The following is a 22,844-nucleotide window of genomic DNA, read 5'->3' as shown; positions in this document are numbered from 1 at the left end:
GATTTTGCATAAATGGTGACTCTGACCCCCAAGGGGCCTGAGGGGCGGGGCCCAATGGGGAAATTAAGGCAATTCCTTTAAATCGCTACTAGTCATAAAGTTATGAATGGATTTGAACCCAATATGGTCAGAAACATCCTTTGGGGAAGGGGAACAGATTTTGCATAAATGGTGACTCTGACCCCCAAGGGGCCAAAGGGGCGGGGCCTAATGGGGAAATAGAGGTAATTCCTTCAAATCGCTACTAGTCATAAAGTTATGAATGGATTTGAACCCAATATGGTCAGAAACATCCTTTGGGGAAGGGGAACAGATTTTGCATAAATGGTGACTCTGACCCCCGAGGGGCCAAAGGGGCAGGGCCCCATATGGGCAATAGAGGTTATTCCTTTAAATCACTACTAGTCATAAATTTATGAATGGATTTGAACCCAATTTAGTAAGAAACATTCTTTGGGGAAGGGGAACAGATTTTGCCTAAATGGTGACTGACCCCAAAGGGGCCAAAGGGTCGGGGCCTAATGGGGAAATAGAGGTAATTCCTTAAAATCGCTACTAGTTATAAAGTTATGAAAGGATTTGAACCCAATTTGGTAAGAAACATTCTTGGGGGAAGGGGAACAGATTTTGCATAAATAGTGACTCTGACCCCCGAGGGGCAAAAGGGGCGGGGCCCCATATGGGAAATAGAGGTAATTCCTTTAAATCACTACTAGTCATAAAGTTATAAATGCATGTTGTAAACTCAGAGTGTCTGGACTTCATTATTTCTTTAAAGCAGTTGGGATCCCCACGCTATAACCATAAATAGCATTGTTTGAGGTTAACAAACAAAAGGAATTGAACATGAACATTATTTTGACATTTGGTCAAATCCAACCAGGTGAGCGATACAGGCCCTATGGGCCTCTTGTTTATGTGTATTGTTTTGTGTTTGAAACGATAACCAATACAACAACCAGCAAATAAACAACCGATTTGCCGATATTTTTATCAACCTATCCAGAGGTGTGGAAGCGGCGAATACAATCATGTATCCAACGGATCATATATAATAATCTTCATTGATATGGGTACTGTTCTTCAATACAACAAATAACTTCATCAGTGGCCAAACATGCCGCTCCTGTCTGCAGCATACTTTTTGTCTATAGTTAGGGCTTTTTTGCATCATTTTAGCGTCATATAAGAACAAAGCAACTGTAATTTACAGTTCAATTCATGTTTTCTTTGGGATTCTTGCTATTTGAAACAATTCGGTTTTGATAAAATATAATAACTAGATATAATTAATCGTTGAAACAGAAGCGAGAAAATGATATCTAAAGAGGAGTATTGGAAGCATACGTTTCTCATCTACAAAATAAATTCGTGTCAAATTAATCGTATTCCTTCACAGAGATATGTAAGAAGGGGTTTTAAATTACTAATTATGCACCACAACTTAGCTCTAGTGATGGTTGAGCAGGCATTACTTGATGTGTGCTGTTTGCCTAATACCTGCATATCACAAACAGTCATTTCTCATGCATTTTAACCGATTACATCATCGAGTATATTGTCGTTGATTTTACCCAAGTTTTGCGGTAGACGTGTTTTTTGAGATACTAAAATAGATATTGTGAAATTACAACGAATAATATACGATCTTTAAAATATTTCTGATACAAACTTGATATCTAAATTTCAAACTCTGTGAATAAGTTGAAATCAAAATTCTATTGTTGATAACATTGTAGTTGGTTTTGCAGATATCGTCGATTTCTTTCACTTTTGTTTACAAACAACGCAATATTACAAGTGCTGATATATTGTCGTTAATGCAAATATTTTTATCACTTAAAAAGTTTAGTTTGAACAGCATCTTAACATGTAATAACAACGAATGAAAAAGCCGTACTTTGATATAGGGTAATACACTGACAGAAGCTGCATCTAAGGGCTATACTGAAATAGTCAGACTACTCCTAGACAAAGGCGCCCAACCTGACAAGGTGGGTGTTTCAATGAAACAAGTCGTCAGTTATGTTCTCAATTAAATGCCTGGAAAAAGATATGATAGCAGAACAAAGTTAATGTTTGAAAATGAGTATTTAGACAGGTATAGTGATGACACTATTTCGATTGTAATTTGGCGCTGTTGCAATGTCGGCCTATTACCGTTGCCACATAGGTGTCAACAATTTAGGCTCTTAGTCCTAAAAGAACGAAGTACCGGTATTATTCAGTTTAATTGATATTTGGCTATACCGTATCTAATGGTAAATGTGAAAGTCGCAAATATCTGAGTTTTGTCAATCCTTTCAAATAAAGTCGAGAAAATTTCATCGACAGCATAATCTATACACAATTCTTGATATCCCATAGAAATAACAAGTATGGGACAAATAACTAGAAAAAATAAAGCATAAATACGAAATCAATGTCATCGATGGTTTTACAACATCGAACATTTGATTCATATTCCATCACACAGACATGTAATAAGTCGTTTTAAATATTACCAATTTACCATCACAGCCTTGCTCTAGTGATCAACCAGCAGGTATTCGTTTGTATATTGGCTAATAACACAGGTCATAAACATACTATTTCCTCATTCATTGTTAACCAATTAAATTGTCGAGACTATTGACTTTGGCGTTAACTGTTCTCGAAACACTGACATTACGTTTGTGATTATAAGGACGAATTATAAGCTCTCAGCCATATTTATTAAACCATATGTCAATGTCCATATGTCTATATGTATAACGATGATATTTTTATTGTATTATGGGACTAATGTACATTCGGCATATTATCGTTTGATTAGTCGTTCCCTCAGGGTTAATTAGTTTGGCCCTTCGTATCACTGACATGTCCTACAAGGACAAATCAGCTGTATTGTGCAGTCTTAATTTATTTTGGCTCTGCTGGACTTATTTTTTCATAGACACTCATATCTTGTGTGTTTATTGCACAATCCTTATTTCAAGATGACTCTACATTTTCGTATATCGTTATGAGATTTAAATAAAAACGTAATATATGAAAGAGAACGAATTGGTGGTTGGAAAATGTAAGCAGAGTATATATATATGGTAATTCCTAAAATTAGAAATCTTCAGAACACACAATAATTTGATATAGTGTTTCATGGGAACTAACTATATACGATACTTAGAACATGTTTCAGATCAGGATGACTAATAGCCATCGTGCTTCGGCCGACGTCGTCCGCTCTGCGCCGTCCGTAGACTTTTCACATTTCAAACTTCTCAAGTTCCACATTGGAATTGAGCTGAAACTTGCCAGCAATAATCCTGAGATAGTCCCGACAAAGTTTTATTCTCCTGTTCCAATAGTCGGATTCAGTACTAACTGTCCTGAAATGACCCTGAGATGGGCCGGACCAATGCAAGTGTTGTTATTTATTGGACAGTTAGTACTGAATGCAATGTGGCCGCCATGATCGCCATCTTAAAAAACACAGTTTAAACTTTTTATTTATCCAATTTCCATAAATTAACAACAAAACACCAATCTCAATTAATTTCATTTCATACCAGTTGTTGCAATCTTATAAAGCTAATTTGGAGAAACCAGTGGGTTATCAATTAAATAATTTAGATTGTTGATTTTCATCACCATTGCATGTTTTACATAACGCAACCATGTAAAAGCTGATATTGCATAATACCGAATGAAATCGTCATACTTTGAAACAGAGTGATGCGCTAAAAGTAGCCACATCCCGTGGACTTTCAGCAATAGTCAGAGTTCTCCTTGACGGAGGCGCCGATCCTGATAAGGTGAGTGTTTGGATACAGACAGTCGTAAAATAAAGCTGAGTAAACATTTGAAGAAAACAATATATGTTACTAGTTATATATGAAATTTAGATATCATTTATGTTGATGATTGACTTCCGAATTTCCGATTGACTTACGAACTTCCTTTTGTGGTTGCTTTATTAGGTCACCTGAGACTAAATTCAATGAAATTTTACAGGAAGCTTCCATGGCTGAGGGTGAACCAAAATTGTGAATTATATGGTCCCCACCCCCCAGGGGCCTGAGGGGCGGGGCCAAAAAGGGTCAAATTGACTTAAACTTCAAAAATCTTCTCTACTCTCAGATAAGGAGGAATCAAACACGCTTCATAGATAGAAGGGTCTTAAGGTGCTTTACCAAAATTGTGAATTTCATGACCCTGGGGTCTCACGTTTGGCCCTGGGGAGGGAGTAAACTTTACTATAGTTTATATAGGGAAATCACATTTTTGACTATTATTTGTTGGATTTGTATTGGAATTCCTTCTAACTTGTATCAAATTATCAGCATGGGATGACACTTTGATGGTATGTACATGTTGGACCTAGTTGACCCCCAGGGGCTGGTAGGCGGGGCCAAAAAGGGTAAAATTTACAAAAATTTCAAAAATCTTTTTCTCTACTCTTAGATATGGTAGAATCGAATACTCTTCATAGATGGAAGGATCTTAAGGTGCTTTACCAAAATTGTGAATTTCATGACCCTGGGTTCTCACGTTTGCCCCTGGGGAGGGGGTAAACTTTACTATAGTTTATATAGGGAAATCACATTTTTGACTATTATTTGTTGGATTTGTAATGGAATTCATTCTAACTTGTATCAAATTATCAGCATGGGATGACACTTTGATGGTATGTACATGTTGGCCCTAGTTGACCCCCAGGGGCTGATGGGCTGGGCCAAAAAGGGTCAAATTGACTAAAATTTCAAAAATCTTCTTCTCTACTCTCAGACACGGTAGAATCAAATACTCTACATAGATAGAAGGATCTTAAGGTGCTTTACCAAAATTGTGAATTTCATGACCCTAGGGTCTCATGTTTGCCCCTGGGCAGGGGGTAAACTTTACTATAGTTTATATAGGGAAATCACATTTTTGACTATTATTTGTTGAATTTTTATTGGAATTCATTCTAACTTCGTTAACATTATCAGCTTGGGATGACAGTTTGATGGTATGTACATGTTGGCCCTGACTGACCCCCAGGGGCTGATGGGCGGGGCCAAAAAGGGTCAAATTATCAGAAATTTAAAAAATCTTCTTCTAACAGCCCAAATAAGGTAGAATTAAATACTCTTCACAGCTCAAAGGGTCTTGAGGTGCTTTACCATAACTGTGAATTTCCTAGCCCTGGGGTCTTGCGTTTGCCCCATGGGAGTGGATAAACTTTACTATAGTTATAGGGAAATCACATTTTTGACTATCATTTGTTTTATTTGTTTTGAAATTCATTCTTTCATTCAAATTTACTGAAATATTTCAAAAATCAGGTGACCGTTAAGGCCCATGAGCCTCTTGTTATTATTGTTAACTCATACGTAAATAGTTTAGACGGTAACCCAATGTGATATAACTCGGATGTTTAGGTCATCTGACCCGAAGAGTATATAAATGATACCGGTTTCTCCCAGCTAAGAACGAACACTGGAATCATAATATGACATCTCAGAGAATGTAATCCGATAGTTTGAATTACCTCTTATCTATCAAAATATATGTGTAACGATTTTTCAACCGGCATTTGTTTATGTGTATTGTGTAGTGATTGACACACGAACCCACAGAACAACCAGCCAATAAACCACTTGATTACAATTATTTTTTTACCTATTCAGAGGTGAGTAAGCGGCAAATATAATCAAGTATCCAACGGATCAGATACAATACATATATGTACCTGATCATTTATATGGGTACTGTCCTTCAATACAACAAATAACTAAATAAATAAATAGGGTTTGATAAAATATAATAACTTGATATAATTAATCTTTGAAATAAAAGAGAGAAAATTATATCTCAGGAGAAGTATTGGAAGCATACTCCATCCCCAAAACATATTTTGTGATGTTTTAAGTTCTCAATTATCCATAAAAACCGAGCTTTAGTTAGTGTCTACAACCATAGATCACAAGCAAATCCGCTTCTCATCTACAAAATAAATTCTTGTCAATTTAATTATATTCCTTCACAGAGACATATATGAAGGTGTTTTAAATTACTAATTATGCACCACAACTCAGTTCTAGTGATGATTGAGCAGGCGTCACTTGATGTGTACTGTATCGCCTAATACCTGAAGATCACGAACATATTCATTTCTCATGCATTTCTACCGATTAAATCATCGAGTATATTATCGTTGATTTATAGCCAAGTTTTACAGTAGACGTGTTTTTGAGATACTTATATAGATATTGTGAAATTAGAACGAATAATATACGATCTTTAACATATTTCTTATGCAAACTCTATATCCAAATTTCAAAATCATTGAACAAGTTGAACTCTAAATTCCATTGTTGATAACAGTGTAGTTGGTATTGTAGATATCGTCGATTTCTATCACGTTTGTCCACATACAAAGCAATATTACAAGGGCTGATGTATTGTCGTTAATACAACTATTTTTATCACTTAAAATGCTTAGTTTTAACTACACCTTAACATATAATAACAACGAATGAAAATGCCGTACTTTGATAGTGTGATGCACTGGCAGAAGCTACCATTTTTGGCCATAAAGAAACAGTCCGACTTCTCCTAGAGAAAGGAGCCCAACCTGACAAGGTGAGTGTTTCAAAGCAACCAGTCTTCACGTACATTCCGCCATGATTGTCCAGCAAAAGATATGAGATATGAGGATCAGGATGACCTATAGCCAGCGTGCTTCGTCCATCGTCGTCCGCTGTCCGCCGTCCGTAGACATTTCACATTTCAAACTTCTCAAGTTTCACAACTGGGACTGAGCTTAAACTTGTCAAAAAAAAAAAAAAAAATCCTGAGTAGTTCCGACAGTGTTATTATTTTTCGGGTCCATCTTGAAAAAATAATTGACATGGCAGCCAAGGCGGAAAGTTTGTTACATGATTGATCAATCATGGTTTTCCTGAACAACACGTATTTCAAACTTCTTCTCAAGTTCCAACAGTCGGATTCAGAACTAACTTTCCTGAAATGACCCTGAGATGGGCCGGACCAAGTGTTGTTATTTTTTGGATCGGTATGACATGCATGATGGCCGCCATGATCGCCATCTTGAAAAACACATTTTAAACTTCTTCTCCAGTTCCGCTGGTGCCATTGAACTGGAAATCATTGAGGATGTTAAGGAAGGGAAGCCAACAAAGTGTTGTTATTTTTCGGCTTTGTAAAAACGTGTAATATACTTTGCAATAATTTCAGTATCCATTTATCCAATTACCACGAATTAACAACAAAACACCAATCTCAATTAATTTCATATCATACCAGTTATTGCAATCGTATATAGCTAATTTGGAGAAACCAGTGGGCTGTTAATTAAATGATGTAGATTGTTGATTTCAATCACCTTTGCATGTTTACATACGCAACCACGTAAAAGCTCACACTGCATAATAACAAATGAAATCGCCATACTTCGAAACAGGGTAATGCGCTAAAAGCAGCCTCATCCCGTGGGCGTACAGAAATAGTCAGACTTCTTCTTGACGGAGGCGCCCAGCCTGATAAGGTGAGTGTTTGAAAGCAGACAGTCGTGAAATAAATCTGAGTAAACATTTGAAGAAAACAATATAGTTACTAGTAATACATGCAATTTATTAGGTCATCTGACCCGAAGGCTCAGGATGACTCATAGCCATCGTGCTTCGTTCGCCGTCCGTAAACTTTTCACATTTCAATCTTCTTCTGAAGATCCACCAGTGGGATTAAGCTGATACTTGCCAGAAATGATTCTGAGATGGCCCTGACCAAGTGTTGTTAGTTTTCGGGTCGGTCCGAAATCCAAGATGGCCGCCATCTTGAAAAACACATTTTAAACTTCTTCTCAAGTTCCACCAGTGGGATTAAGCTGATACTTGCCAGAAATGATCCTGAGATGGCCCTGACCAAGTGTTGTTATTTTTCGGGTCGGTCCGAAATCCAAGATGGCCGCCATAGCCGCCATCTTGAAAATCACATTTTAAACTTCTTCTCAAGTTCCACCGGTGCTATTGAGCTGAAACTTGCCAGAAATGATTCTGAGATGGCCCAGACCAAGTGTTGTTATTTTTCGGTTTGGTCCGAAATCCAAGATGGCCACCGTGGCGCCATCTTGAAAAACAAATTTTAAACTTCTTCTCCAGTTCCATTGGTACCATTCAGCTGGAAATGGGTGAGGATGTCAAGGAAGGCAAGCCAACATAGTGTTGTTATTTTTTTCGGCCTCGTAAAAACTTTGAAATGGCAGCAATGGTGGTCATTTGTAACATGATTGTACAATCATGGTTTTCCTGAACAATGCCTATTTTAAACTTCTTCTCAAATTCCTCAGTGAGATTCAGCTGTAACTTACCAGAAATGATCCTGAGATGGTCCTTACCAAGTGTTGTTATTTATCGGTCGGTCAGAAATCCAAGATGACCACCATGGCAAATGGTGCCACTATATACTTGCTACAGAGAATACATACTACAATCATATAAGGTTTTTAATTTAGAGTCAGATGACGTTAAGGCCCCTGGGCCTCTTGTATCTCAATTATGTTTATTTTTGACTTCCGAATTTCCGATTGACTTACGAACTTACATTTGTGTTTGCTTTATTATTATTGTAACTCATACGTAGATAGTTTTGACGGTATATAAATGAGACCGGTTTCACCCAGCTAAGAACGAACACTGGAATCATAATATGCCATCTAAGATAATGTGATCCGATATTTTGAATTACCTCCTATCTATATATCAAAATATGTGTAATGATTTTTCAACCGACATTTGTTTATTTGTAATGTGTTGTGATTGAAACAAGAACCCATACAACAACCAGCCAATAAATAACTTGATTACCAATATTTTGATCAACCTATACAGAGGTGTGTAAGCGGCAAATATAGTCAAGTATCCAACTGGTCATATACAATACGTAATCATTGTATGGGTAATGTCCTTCAATACAACAAATAACTTCAACAGTGGCGAAACATGCTGCTCCTGTCTATAGCATACTTTTTGTCAATAGTTAGGGCTTTTTGCCATCACTGAAGCGTCATATAACAATGCAGCTGTAAATTACAGTTCAATTCATGTTTTCTTTGGGATTCTTGCTATAAGAAACAATTAGGTTTTGATAAAATATAATAACTTGTTATAATTAATCTTTGAAATAAAAGAGAGAAAGTATATCTAAAGAGGAGTATTGGAAGCATACTCCATCCCCAAAATATATTTTGTGATGTTTGAAGTTCTCAATTATCCATAAAAACCGAGCTTTAGTTAGTGTCTACAACCATAGATCACAAACAAATCCGCTTCTCATCTTCAAAATAAATTCATGTCAATTTAATTATATTCCTTCACAGAGACATGTAAGAAGGTGTTTTAAATTACTAATTATGCACCACAACTCAGTTCTAGTGATGATTGATCAGGCGTTAAATTGATGCGTGCTGTGTTACCTAAAACCTGAAGATCATAAACATATTCATTTATCATGCATTTCAACCGATTAAATCATTGAGTGTCGTTGATTTATAGCCAAGTTTTACGGTAGACGTGTTTTTGAGATACTTATATAGATATTGTGACATTAGAACGAATAATATACGATCTTTAACATATTTCGTATGCAAACTCTATATTCAGATTTCAAAATCATTGAACAATTTGAAATATAGATTCCATTGTTGAGTTGACATTGTAGTTGGTATTGTAGATATCGTCGATTTCTGTCACGTTTGTCTACACACAACGCAATATTACAAGGGCTGATCTATTGTCGTTAATGCAAATATTTGTATTGCTTAAAATGCTTAGTTTTAACTATACCTTAACATAAAATAACAACGAATGAAAATGCCGTACTTTGATACAGGGTGATGCACTGACAGCAGCTGCCACTAATGGCCGTAAAGAAACTGTCCGACTTCTCCTAGAGAAAGGAGCCCAACCTGACAAGGTGAGTGTTTCAAAGCAACCAGTCTTCACGTACATTCCGCCATGATTGTCCTGAAAAAGATATGAGATATGAGAACAGGATGACCTATAGCCAGCCTGCTTCGTCCATCGTCGTCCGCTGTGCGCCGTCCGTAGACATTTCACATTTCAAACTTCTCAAGTTTCACAATTGGGATTGAGCTTAAACTTTAAAAAAAAAATCCTGAGATAGTTCCGACAAAGTGTTATTATTGTTCGGGTCCATCCGATATCAAAGATGGCTTCTATAGCTGCCATCTTGAAAAAAACACACATTGAAAACATCTCCAGTTCCAATGGTGCCATTGAACTAGAAATTAGTGAGGATGTTGATGCCAACAATGTGTCGTTATTTTTCGGCCTCGTAAAAAATTGACATGGCAGCCAAGGCGGCCATTTTGTTACATGATTGATCAATCATGGTTTTCCTGAACAACACGTATTTCAAACTTCTTTTCAAGTTCCAACAGTCGGATTCAGAACTAACTTTCCTCAAATGACCCTGAGATGGGCCGGAGAAACCAGTGGGCTATTAATTAAATGATGTAGATTGTTGATTTCAATCACCTTTGCATTTTTACATAACGCAACCATGTAAAAGCTCACACTGCAAAATAACAAATGAAATCGTCATACTTTGAAACAGGGTGATGCGCTAAAAGCAGCCTCATCCCGTGGCCATACAGAAATAGTCAGACTTCTCCTTGACGGAGGCGCCCAGCCTGATAAGGTGAGTGTTTGAATGCAGACAGTCGTGAAATAAAGCTGAGTAAACATTTGAAGAAAACAATATACGTTACTAGTAATACATGCAATTTATATCTCAATTATGTTGGTTTTTGACTTCCGACTTTCCGATTGACTTACGAACTTACATTTGTGTTTGCTGTATTATTATTGTAACTCATACGTAAATAGTTTTGACGGTAACCCAACTATGATAAAGCTCGGATGTTTAGGTCATCTGACCCGAAGAGAATATAAATGGGACCGGTTTCACCCAGCTAAGAACGAACACTGGAATCATAATATGCCAACTCAGAGAATGTAATCCGATATTTTGAATTACCTCTTATCTATCAGAATATATGTGTAATGATTTTGCAACCGGCATTTGCTTTTGTATATTATGTAGTGATTGAAACAAGAACCCATTCAACAACCAGCCAATAAACAACTTTATTGCCAATATTTTTGTATCACCTTTCCAGGTGTGAATGTGGCAAATATAATAAAGTATCCAACGAATCATAAACTATTCGTTATCATTTGTATGGGTACTGTCCTTCAATAGAACATATAAGGGACCAACCAACCAATTGCTTTCCAAAATGTATGTCCGTATCTTCCTGGTCTATGGTCCCCCTTAAAACTCTACATGGGTCATATTTCAATTATCAATCCCCCTGAATCTAAATTCATCTCTAAATTCTGCCAAAATGCCTCTCAATATGTGAATCCTATCCGAAAATGCGCTGGTCGGTCCCATCATCTGGTTTCTAGTGACGCTGGAAGGTACAAAAAGGCATATGCGGTAGCTTGCTATAGGGAGCAACAAACAAATTGTTTTTCCATAGACATTAGTGTTAACGTTTTATATTATTTCATTCAAATTCCTAAAACAACATGACAATTATGGTTTATTAAATTGTAGGGTTTCGCATAACACATAATCAAAAAATGTGTTGGGTCCTTCAGCTCAAATTTTCTCCAGGGTTGCTATTTTGAAAATGGCTGAATTTCGCAGTAAAAATTCTCAAAAATCTTAAATGTTTACCTGCTAATTTGTATAACCTGAACTTCTGGGCAAAAAAAAATCGGAATAACGGAATTTATATAAACATTTTGTATTGATAGTTACCTATCAGGCTACATATATATTTTCTTACTTTAAAAATTACTTGCAAATCAGTGGCTGTCAGACATTTTATCCTTGGCTCAATTGTGCACAGGGGACGTTTTTTCAATTAGTTGGTTGTTCCATATAACTCCATCAGTGACCAAATATGTCGCTCAAGTCTTTGAACGGAATAACCAAAATGTCACTCTGTCCGTCATCAATGCCGGTCCTGTCTGCAGCATATTTTGTATCAACAGTTAAGGCTTTTGGCATCACTGGATCGTCATATCAGAACAAAACAGCTGTAATGTACAGTTCAATTCATTTTGGCTTGATGATTCTTGCTATTAGAAATAATTCGGTGTTGATCAAATTAAATAACTTGATGTTATAGATATTTGAAATGAAAGCCAAAAAATGATATCTTAAGAGAAGTATTGGAAGCACACCCTATCACAAAGACATGTTATACGAAGTTTTGATTTCCCAATTATCCACCAAAGCCAAGCTTTAGTGAGTGTCTACAGTGATAGACCATAAATTAATTTCCATCTACTAAACTCATGTCATTTAAATCGTATTCCTTCACAGAGACATGCAAGCAGGTGTTTTAAATTACTAATTATAGACCACAACTCAGATCTAATGATTGAGCAGGTGTAACTTGATGTGTACTGTGTTCGTACCTGAAGATCACAAACATATCAATTTCTCATTCAATCTAACCAATTAAATCATCGAGTATTTTGTCGTTGGTTTATAGCCAAGTTTTATGATAGATGTGTTTTCGAGAAACTTGTATAAATATTGTGAAATAAGAACGAATAATACATATTAAAAACATTTTGAAAGTAAACTTATGTCCAAACTTCGAAATCTATTCAACAATTTGACATCTTATTACCATTTTTGATGAAAGTGTCGGTTTCTATCACTTTTGTCTACACACAACATAATCTTACAGGGGCTGACATTGTGTCGTTAATACTAAAGTTGTTATCGCATTAAATGCTTAGTTTCCATTAAATCTTCACACATAATAACAACGAATGCAAATCCCATTCTTTGATACAGGCTGATGTGCTGACAGAAGCTGCAACTTATGGCCACACTGCAATAGTCGGACTACTCCTAGACAAAGGCGCCCAACCTGATAAGGTGAGTGTTTCAATGAAGCAAGTCGTCTGGTATGTTCCGCCTTAATTGTCTGATCAAAATATGAGTTAGCAGAACAAAACTAATGTTTGAAATTGACAAGTTATACATGTATTGTACAAATGAGGTGATAAGGAGGCTGACAGTTGACTGTTGGCAGTAACTCTGGGAGGCTTACCAGAGTATAGTTGTATATATATATATATGTATATGCGCATACAGTAACTCGCTGCAATGAGCTGTGAGAACGGCAGTCGGACGCACTGGTGCTGTATGTGTTGTATAAGATATACACAGACGCTATGCTTCTGTGAGGTAGCACTATAAATCGACACACGTTCCGGCTATCTCAAGGAGACTTAACACGAACATACCGCAGACTCCCAAAACACACGCATGCATGTCGCACGCACGGGAGGCCGTCCTTAAATGACCTTAGCTGTTAATAGGACGTTAAACAAAATAAACCAAAACCAAACCTGACTAGGTGACCTGTCCCCAATTAGCCCCCGAGGTCCAATTATGGTTCATTCTAGGTAGGCCAACATTTTTAAATTTACCCGTATTACCTTGCCAACATATCAAATTTTACACCCGTTTTTACTTTTCATGAAAGAAAATATGAAAAGTTGAATATGACATAAAATAATGATTCAAATTAATTTATGTAGGCTACTTATCCTAACAAATGTTAGATATATACGGTGAAAACTGTGTGTGTATGTGTGCGATCTTTTTGTTTTGTTAGAAAATGAGTTGTCATGAAAAAAAGTGTGTGCCATTCCAACTATGTTTGACGAGGTATTCGGCGAACTCCGCGATAGAGACTTTCATGATGATTTTAATGTGATGATACAATCATGATGATATCAGTCCTTAAACTACGCGATTTGAATAATTTATCTTCACTTTTACATGCTTTCAAAACCTTTCCTTTTTGCCGAAGATGGCAAATTTTGTAAAGCAAGACGTAATATTCAAGACTGTGGTGAACATCTATCCGATATTGACAGTCTACGACTGGTGTAAAAAATCTATATCATATTAGTCCTGAAACTACTTAAAGATAAGTTAATATAAATAAGTATTGCTGTCCTTCAATACAACAAATAACTTCATCAGTGGCCAAACATACCGCTCCTGTCTATAGCATACTTTTTGTCAATAGTTAGGGCTTTTTGCCATCACTGAAGCGTCATATAACAATGCAACTGTAATTTACAGTTCAATTCATGTTTTCTTTGGGATTCTTGATATAAGAAACAATTAGGTTTTGATAAAATATAATAACTTCTTATAATTACTCTTTGAAATAAAAGAGAGAAAATTATATCTAAAGAGGAGTATTGGAAGCATACTCCATCCCCAAAATATATTTTGTGATGTTTTAAGTTCTCAATTATCCATAAAACCGAGCTTTAGTTAGTGTCTACAACCATAGATCACAAACAAATCCGCTTCTCATCTTCAAAATAAATGCATGTCAATTTAATTATATTCCTTCACAGAGACATGTTAGAAGGTGTTTTAAATTACTAATTATGCACCACAACTCAGTTCTAGTGATGATTGAGCAGGCGTTAAATTGATGCGTGCTGTATTACCTAAAACCTGAAGAAGATCATAAACATATTCATTTATCATGCATTTTAACCGATTAAATCATCGAGTATATTATCGTTGATGTAAAGCCAAGTTTTACGGTAGACGTGTTTTTGAGATACTAATATAGAAATTGTGACATTAGAACGAATAATATACGATCTTTAACATATTTCTTATGCAAACTCTATATTCAGATTTCAAATTCATTGAACAAGTTGAAATATAAATTCCATTGTTGGTGAAATTGTAGTTGGTATTGTAGATATCGTCGATTTCTATCACGCACAACGCAATATAACAAGGGCTGATATATTGTCGTTAGTGCAAATATTTGTATTGCTTAAAATGCTTAGTTTTAGCTATACCTTAACATATAATAACAACGAATGAAAATGCCGTACTTTGATATAGGGTGATGCACTGGCAGAAGCTTCCACTAATGGCCATAAAGAAACAGTCCGACTTCTCCTAGACAAAGGAGCCCAACCTGAAAAGGTGAGTGTTTCAAAGCAACCAGTCTTCATGTCCGTTCCGCCATGATTGTCCTGATAAAGATATGAGATAGTTCCGAAAAAGTGTTATTATTTTTCGGGTCCATCCGCAATCCAAGATGACCTCCATAGCTGCCATCTTGAAAAAACACACATTTAAAACATCTTCTCCAGTTCCAATGGTGCCATTGCACTAGAAATTAGTGAGGATGTTAATGCCAACAATGTGTCGTTATTTTTCGGCCTCGTAAATAATTGACATGGCAGCCAAGGCGGCAAGTTTGTTACATGATTGATCAATCATGGTTTTCCTGAACAACCCGTATTTCAAACTTCTCAAGTTCCAACAGTCGGATTCAGAACGAACTAACCTGAAATGACCCTGAGATGGGCCGCACCAAGTGTTGTTATTTTTTGGATCGGTATGAAATGCATGATGGCCGCCATGATCCTCATCTTGAAAAACACATTTTAAACTTCTTCTCCAGTTCCGCTGGTGCCATTGAACTGGAAATCATTGAGGATGTTGAGGAAGGGAAGCCAACAAAGTGTTGTTATTTTTCGGCTTCGTAAAAATGTGTAATGTGCTTTGCAATAATTTCAGTATCCATTTATCCAATTACCACGAATTAACAACATTTTGTTGATTTCAATCACCTTTGCATTTTTACATAACGCAACCACGTAAAAGCTCACACTGCATAATAACAAATGAAATCGTCATACTTTGAAACAGGGTGATGCGCTAAAAGCAGCCTCATCCAGTGGCCATACAGAAATAGTCAGACTTCTCCTTGACGGAGGCGCCCAGCCTGATAAGGTGAGTGTTTGAAAGCAGACAGTCATGAAATAAAGCTGAGTAAACATTTGAAGAAAACAATATAGTTATTAGTAATACAAGCAATTAATTAGGTCATCTGACCCGAAAGGCTTCGTCCGTCGTCGTAAGCCGTCCGTAAACTTTTCACATTTCAATCTTCTTCTCAAGATCCATCAGTGGGATTAAGCTGAAACTTGCCTGAAATGATTCTGAGATGACCCTGACCAAGTGTTGTTATTTTTCGGGTCGGTCCAAATCCAGGATGGCCGCCATAGCCGCCATTTTGAAAACACATTTTAAACTTCTTCTCATGTTCCACAAGTGCTATTGTGCTGACACTTGCCAGAAATGATCCTGAGATGGTCCTGACCAAGTGTTGTTATTTTTCAGGCCGGTCCGAATTCCAAGATGGCAGGCATAGCCTCCATCTTGAAAAACACATTTCAAACTTCTACTCAAGTTCCACCAGTGCCATTGGTCTGAAACTTGCCTGAAATGATCCTGATATGATGTCGACCAAGTGTTGTTATTTTTCAGGTCGGTCCGAAATCCATGATGGCCGCCATCTTGAAAAACACATTTCAAACTTCTCCAGTTCCACCCGTGCTATTAAGCTTAAACTTGCCTGAAATGATCCTGATATCATCTTGACCAAGTGTTGTTATTTTTCGGGTCAGTCCAAAATCCAAGATGGCCGCCATAGCCACCATCTTGAAAAACTCATTTTGAACTTCTCAAGTTCCACCACTTCTTTTGAGCTGAAACTTGCCTGATATGATCTAGACCAAGTGTTGTTATTTTTCGGTTTGGTCCGAAATCCAAGATGGCCACCGTGGCGCCATCTTGAAAAACACATTTTAAACTTCTTAAGTTCCACATTGGAATTGAGCTGAAACTTGACAGCAATAATCCTGAGATAGTCCCGACAAAGTTTAATTTTTTTCGTGTCCATCCGAAATCCAAGCCATAAAAAAAAACATTTAAAATTTCTTCTCCTGTTCCAACAGTCGGATTCAGTACTAACTGTCCTGAAATGAACCTGAGATGGGCCGGACCAATGCAAGTGTTGTCATTTTTTGGATCGGTATGAAATGCAAGATGGCCGCCATGATCGCCATCTTAAAAAAACACAGTTTAAACTTCTCCAGTTCCACTGGTGCCATTGAACTGGAAATTAGTGAGAATGTTAAGGAAGGGGAGGCAACAAAGTGTTGTTATTTTTCGACTTCGTAAAAACATAGAAGTGTACTTTGCAATAATTTCAGTATCCATTTATCCAATTTCCATGAATTAACAACAAAACACCAATCTCAATTAATTTCATTTCATACCAGTTGTTGCAATCTTATGACGCTAATTTGGAGAAACCATTGGGTTATCAATTAAATAATGTGGATTGTTGATTTAAATCACCATTGCATGTTTTACATAACGCAACCATGTAAAAGCTGATATTGCATAATAACGAATGAAATCGTCATACTTTGAAACAGAGTGATGCGCTAAAAGCAGCCTCATTCCGTGGCCATACAGAAATAGTCAGACTTCTCCTTGACGAAGGCGCCCAACCTGATCAGGTGAGTGTTTGAAAGCAGACAGTCGTGAAATAAAGCTGAGTAAACATTTGAAGAAAACAATATAGTTACTAGTAACACATGCAATTTATTAGGTCATCTGACCCGAAGGGTCAGGATGACCTATAGCCATCGTGCTTCGTCCGTCGTCGTCCGCCGTCAGCCGTCCGTAAACTTTTCACATTTCAATCTTCTTCTCAAGATCCATCAGTGGGATTAAGCTGAAACTTGCCTGGAATGATTCTGAGATGACCCTGACCACGTGTTGTTATTTTTCGGGTCGGTCCAAATCCGGGATGGCCGCCATAGCCGCCATTTTGAAAACGCATTTTAAACTTCTCATGTTCCACAGGTGCTATTGAGCTGACACTTGCCAAAAATGATCCTGAGATAGTCCTGACCAAGTATTGTTATTTTTCAGGTCGGTCCGAAATCCGAGATGGCCGGCATAGCCGCCATCTTGAAAAACACATTTCAAACTTCTACTCAAGTTCCACCAGTGACATTGGTCTGAAACTTGCCTGAAATGATCCTGATATGATCTTGACCAAGTGTTGTTATTTTTCGGGTTAGTCCAAAATCCAAGATGGCCGCCATAGCCACCATCTTGAAAAACACTATTTTGAAACTTCTTCTCAGTTCCACCAGTGCTATTGAGCTGGAACTTGCATGTAATGATCCTGATATGATCCAGACCAAGTGTTGTTATTTTGTCGGGTCAGGTCTCAAATCCAAGATGGCCGCCATAGCCGCCATCTTGAAAAACACATTTTAAAATTTTCCAAGTTCCACTAGTGCAATTGACCTGAAACTTGCCTGTAATGATCCTGATATGATGCCGACCAAGTGTTATTTTTCGGCTTCGTAAAACGTGTAATGTACTTTGCAATAATTCCAGTATCCATTTATCCAATTACCACGAATTAGCAACAAAACACCAATCTCAATTAATTTCATTTCATACCACTTATTGCAATCGTATATAGCTAATTTGGAGAAACCAGTGGGCTATTAATTAAATGATGTAGATTGTTGCTTTCAATCACCTTTGCATTTTACATAACGCAACCACATAAAAGCTCACACTGCATAATAACAAATGAAATCGTAATACTTTGAAACAGGGTGATGCGCTAGAAGCAGCCTCTTCCAGTGGTCGGACAGAAATAGTCAGACTTCTCCTTGACGGAGGCGCCCAGCCTGATAAGGTGAGTGTTTGAAAGCAGACAGTCATGAAATAAAGCTGAGTAAACATTTGAAGAAAACAATATAGTTATTAGTAATGCATGCAATTTATTAGGTCATCTGACCCGAAAGGCTTCGTCCGTCGTCGTCCGCCGTGAGCCGTCCGTAAACTTTTCACATTTCAATCTTCTTCTCAAGATCCATCAGTGGGATTAAGCTGAAACTTGCCTGAAATGATTCTGAGATGACCTTGACCAAGTGTTGTTATTTTTCGGGTCGGTCCAAATCCGGGCCTTGACCAAGTGTTGTTATTTTTCGGGTCGGTCCAAATCCGGGATGGCCGCCATAGCCGCCATTTTGAAAACACATTTTAAACTTCTTCTCATGTTCCACAGGTGCTATTGAGCTGACACTTGCCAGAAATGATCCTGAGATGGTTCTGACCAAGTGTTGTTATTTTTCAGGTCGGTCCGAAATCCAAGATGGCAGGCATAGCCGCCATCTTGAAAAACACATTTCAAACTTCTACTCAAGTTCCACCAGTGCCATTGGTCTGAAACTTGCCTGAAATGATCCTGATATGATCTTGACCAAGTGTTGTTATTTTTCGGGTCAGTCCAAAATCCAAGATGGCCGCCATAGCCACCATCTTGAAAAACACATTTTGAACTTCTTCTCAAGTTCCACAAGTGCTTTTCAGCTGAAACTTGCCTGAAATGATCCTGATATGATCCAGACCAAGTGTTGTTATTTTTCGGTTTGGTCCAAAATCCAAGATGGCCACCGTGGCGCCATCTTGAAAAACACATTTTAAACTTCTGCAGTTCCACCAGTGCTAAGGTGAGTGTTTGAAAGCAGACATTTGTAAAGGGACCACGGAACCAAATGATTTCCCATAGACGGTAATGTTAACGTTTATCAATGTACTGCTTAAATGGAGTTTTCAACACTGGTCCAGTAGCAATAATTTTGAAGTATATCATCTCGGAAACCTCTAAATGGAATTATAAAACATTCTACCAATTTGAACCTTTTTATATGGGGCCGCTATCTTGTATTGAAATCAGCACCAAAAATTTATCTAAATTAACAACAAAATACACACTTACCTCCCCCTGACAAAAACAGGCTAGCAAAAAATAACTGTTTTTCTATATATTTTACATCTATATGTATTGCCCGACCCACATATTAAAACTTTGGAAACTTCTCTCACCTTAATATCCAATCAGTAGGCCCCGATGTATTCACCTTCCTATTAAATCTTCTGCCCAAATGGGGAAAACCCACATTCTATTTTTGATTTGGTTCTGTGGTCCCTAAAATAAAGCTGAGGAAACATTTGAAGAAAACAATATCGTTACTAGTAATACATGCAATTTATTAGGTCATCTGACCTGAAAGACTTCGTCCGTCGTCGTCCGCCGTGCGCCGTCCGTAAACTTTTCACATTTCAATCTTTTTCTCAAGATCCATCAGTGGGATTAAGCTGAAACTTGCTAGACATGATTCTGAGATGACCCTGACCAAGTGTTGTTATTTCTCCGGTCGGTCCGAAATCCAAGATGGCCGCAACAGTCGCCATTTTGAAAACACATTTGAAACTTCTCATGTTCCACAAGTGCTATTGAGCTGAAACTTGCCAGAAATGATCCTGATATGATCCAGACCAAGTGTTGTTATTTTTCGGTTTGGTCCGAAATCCAAGATGGCCACCGTGGCGCCATCTTGAAAAACATATTTTAAACTTTTCCAGTTCCACCAGTGCTATTGAGCTGAAACTTGCCTGAAATGATCCTGATATGATCCCGACCAAGTGTTGTTATTTTTCGGGTTAGTCCGAAATCCAAGATGGCCGCCATCTTGAAAAAACACATTTTAAACTTCTTCTCAAGTTCCACCAATGCTATTGAGCTGAAACTTGCCTGCAATTATCCTGATATGATGCCGACCAAGTGTTTTTATTTTTCGGGTTGGTCTGAAATCCAAGATGGCTGCCATTGCAAATCACATTTTAAACTTCTTCTCCAGTTCCATTGGTGGCATTGAGCTGGAAATGGGTGAGGATGTAAAGGAAGGCGAGCCAACATAATGTTGTTTTTTTTCGGCCTCGTAAAAACTTTGAAATGGCAGCAATGGTGGCAATTTGTAACATGATTGCGCAATCATGATTTTCCTGAACAACACCTATTTCAAACTTCTTCTCGAATTCCATCATTGGGATTCAGCCCTAACTTACCAGAAATTATCCTGCGATGGCCCTTACCACGTGTTGCTATTTATCGGGTCGGCCAGAAATCCAAGATGGCCATCATGGCAACCATCTTGAAAAAAACATTTGAAACTTCTTCTCCAGTTCCACTGGTGCCATTGAGTTGAAAATTGGTGAGGATTTTAAGGTAGGAGGGCCAACAAAGTGTTAATATTTTTCCCGCCTCGTAAAATCATTGACTTGGCAGCCATGGCGGCCATTTGTAACATGCTTGTGCAATCATGGTTTTCCTGAACAATACCTATTTTAAACTTCTTCTGAAATTCCCCAGTGGGATTCAGCTGTAACTTACCAGAAATGATACTGAGATGGTCCTTACCAAGTGTTGTTATATATTGGGTCGGTCATGTTTGGTTTGGTTTGGTTTATTTTGTTTAACGTCTTATTAACATCTAAGGTCATTTAAGGACGGCCTCCCGTGCGTGCGAAATGTATGCGTGTGATGAGTGCGTATGTGTGTTTTGGGAGGCTGTGGTATGTTTGAGTTAAGTCTCCTTGTGATAGGCCGGATCTTTTGCCGATTTAGAGTGCTACCTCACTGAAGCATACTGCCGAAGACACCCAGCAGCACACCCCACTCGGTCACATTATACTGACAACGGGCGAACCAGTCGTCCCACTCCTAAATTGCTGAGCGCTTAGCAGGAGCAGCAACTACCATTTTTAAAGACTCTATGTCTCGGCCAGTGGACAGAACCCAAAGCCTCCCTCACAGGGATGAACGCTCAACTAAAGGCCAAAAGTGAGGCATTGTCAATGGAGACATTAGGAAGAAGTTGTTAAGAAAGAAGAGAAAAGATAAGATCCCAAGTTTAGTCGCCTTTTACGATCATGCAATGGGGGCAGCAGGTACAATTCTAACGCCCTACCTGCAGGGCAGGGGGTCGGTCAGACATCCGAGATGGCCACCATGGCAAATGGTGCCATTATATACTTGCTACAGAGAATACATACTACAATTATATAAGGTTTTTAATTTAGAGTCAGATGACCGTTAAGGCCCCTGGGTCTCTTGTATCTCAATTTTGTTTATTTTTGACTTCCGAATTTCCGATTGACTTACGAACTTACATTTGTGTTTGCTTTATTATTATCTTAACTCATACGTAGACAGTTTTGACGGTAACCAAACTGTGATATAACTCGGATGTTTAGGTTATCAGACCCGAAGAGTATATAAATGAGACCGGTTTCACCACCCAGCTAAGAACGAACACTGGAATCATAATATGCCATCTAAGATCATGTAATCCGATATTTTGAATTACCTCTTATCTATCTATCAAAATATATGTGTAATGATTTTTCAACCGACATTTGTTTATTTGTAATGTGTTGTGATTGAAACAAGAACCCATACAACAACCAGCCAATAAATAACTTGATTACCAATATTTTGATCAACCTATACAGAGGTGTGTAAGCGGCAAATATAATCAAGTATCCAACGGGTCATATACAATACGTAATCATTTTATGGGTAATGTCCTTCAATACAACAAAAAACTTTATCTGCGGCCAAACATACCGCTCCTGTCTATAGCATACTTTTTGTCAATAGTTAGGGCTTTTTGCCATCACTGAAGCGTCATATAACAATGCAACTGTAATTTACAGTTAAATTCATGTTTTCTTTGGGATTCTTGCTATAAGAAACAATTAGGTTTTGATAAAATATAATAACTTGTTATAATTAATCTTTGAAATAAAAGAGAGAAAGTATATCTAAAGAGGAGTATCGGAAGCATACTCCATCCCCAAAATATATTTTGTGATGTTTTAAGTTCTCAATTATCCATAAAAACCGAGCTTTAGTTAGTGTCTACAACCATAGATCACAAACAAATCCGCTTCTCATCTTCAAAATCAATGCATGTCAATTTACCCAAACATTAAAAATCATGTTCTTATTCTACTATGAAACTACA

At 37.5% G+C, this 22,844-nt stretch overlaps 1 protein-coding gene across 1 annotated transcript in view; it reads left to right on the top strand.

The window, feature by feature from the left end:
* Positions 1–22,844, top strand: part of LOC117318712 — a 56,962-nt gene that overhangs the window by 1,909 nt on the left and 32,209 nt on the right. The window contains exons 2-10 of the mRNA XM_033873671.1: positions 6,523–6,606; positions 7,448–7,531; positions 9,874–9,957; positions 10,621–10,704; positions 12,889–12,972; positions 14,986–15,069; positions 15,802–15,885; positions 17,379–17,462; positions 18,584–18,667. Coding sequence (XP_033729562.1) covers positions 6,523–6,606; positions 7,448–7,531; positions 9,874–9,957; positions 10,621–10,704; positions 12,889–12,972; positions 14,986–15,069; positions 15,802–15,885; positions 17,379–17,462; positions 18,584–18,667 — 756 coding nt within the window. The remainder of the gene's footprint in view (positions 1–6,522; positions 6,607–7,447; positions 7,532–9,873; positions 9,958–10,620; positions 10,705–12,888; positions 12,973–14,985; positions 15,070–15,801; positions 15,886–17,378; positions 17,463–18,583; positions 18,668–22,844) is intronic.

Source organism: Pecten maximus, unplaced genomic scaffold, assembly GCF_902652985.1.
Source record: "Pecten maximus unplaced genomic scaffold, xPecMax1.1, whole genome shotgun sequence".
In the NCBI taxonomy this organism is placed as follows: Eukaryota; Metazoa; Mollusca; class Bivalvia; order Pectinida; family Pectinidae; genus Pecten; species Pecten maximus.
The sequence above is the reverse complement of the archived record's forward strand: the minus strand, read 5'-3'. Positions and strand labels throughout refer to the sequence as shown.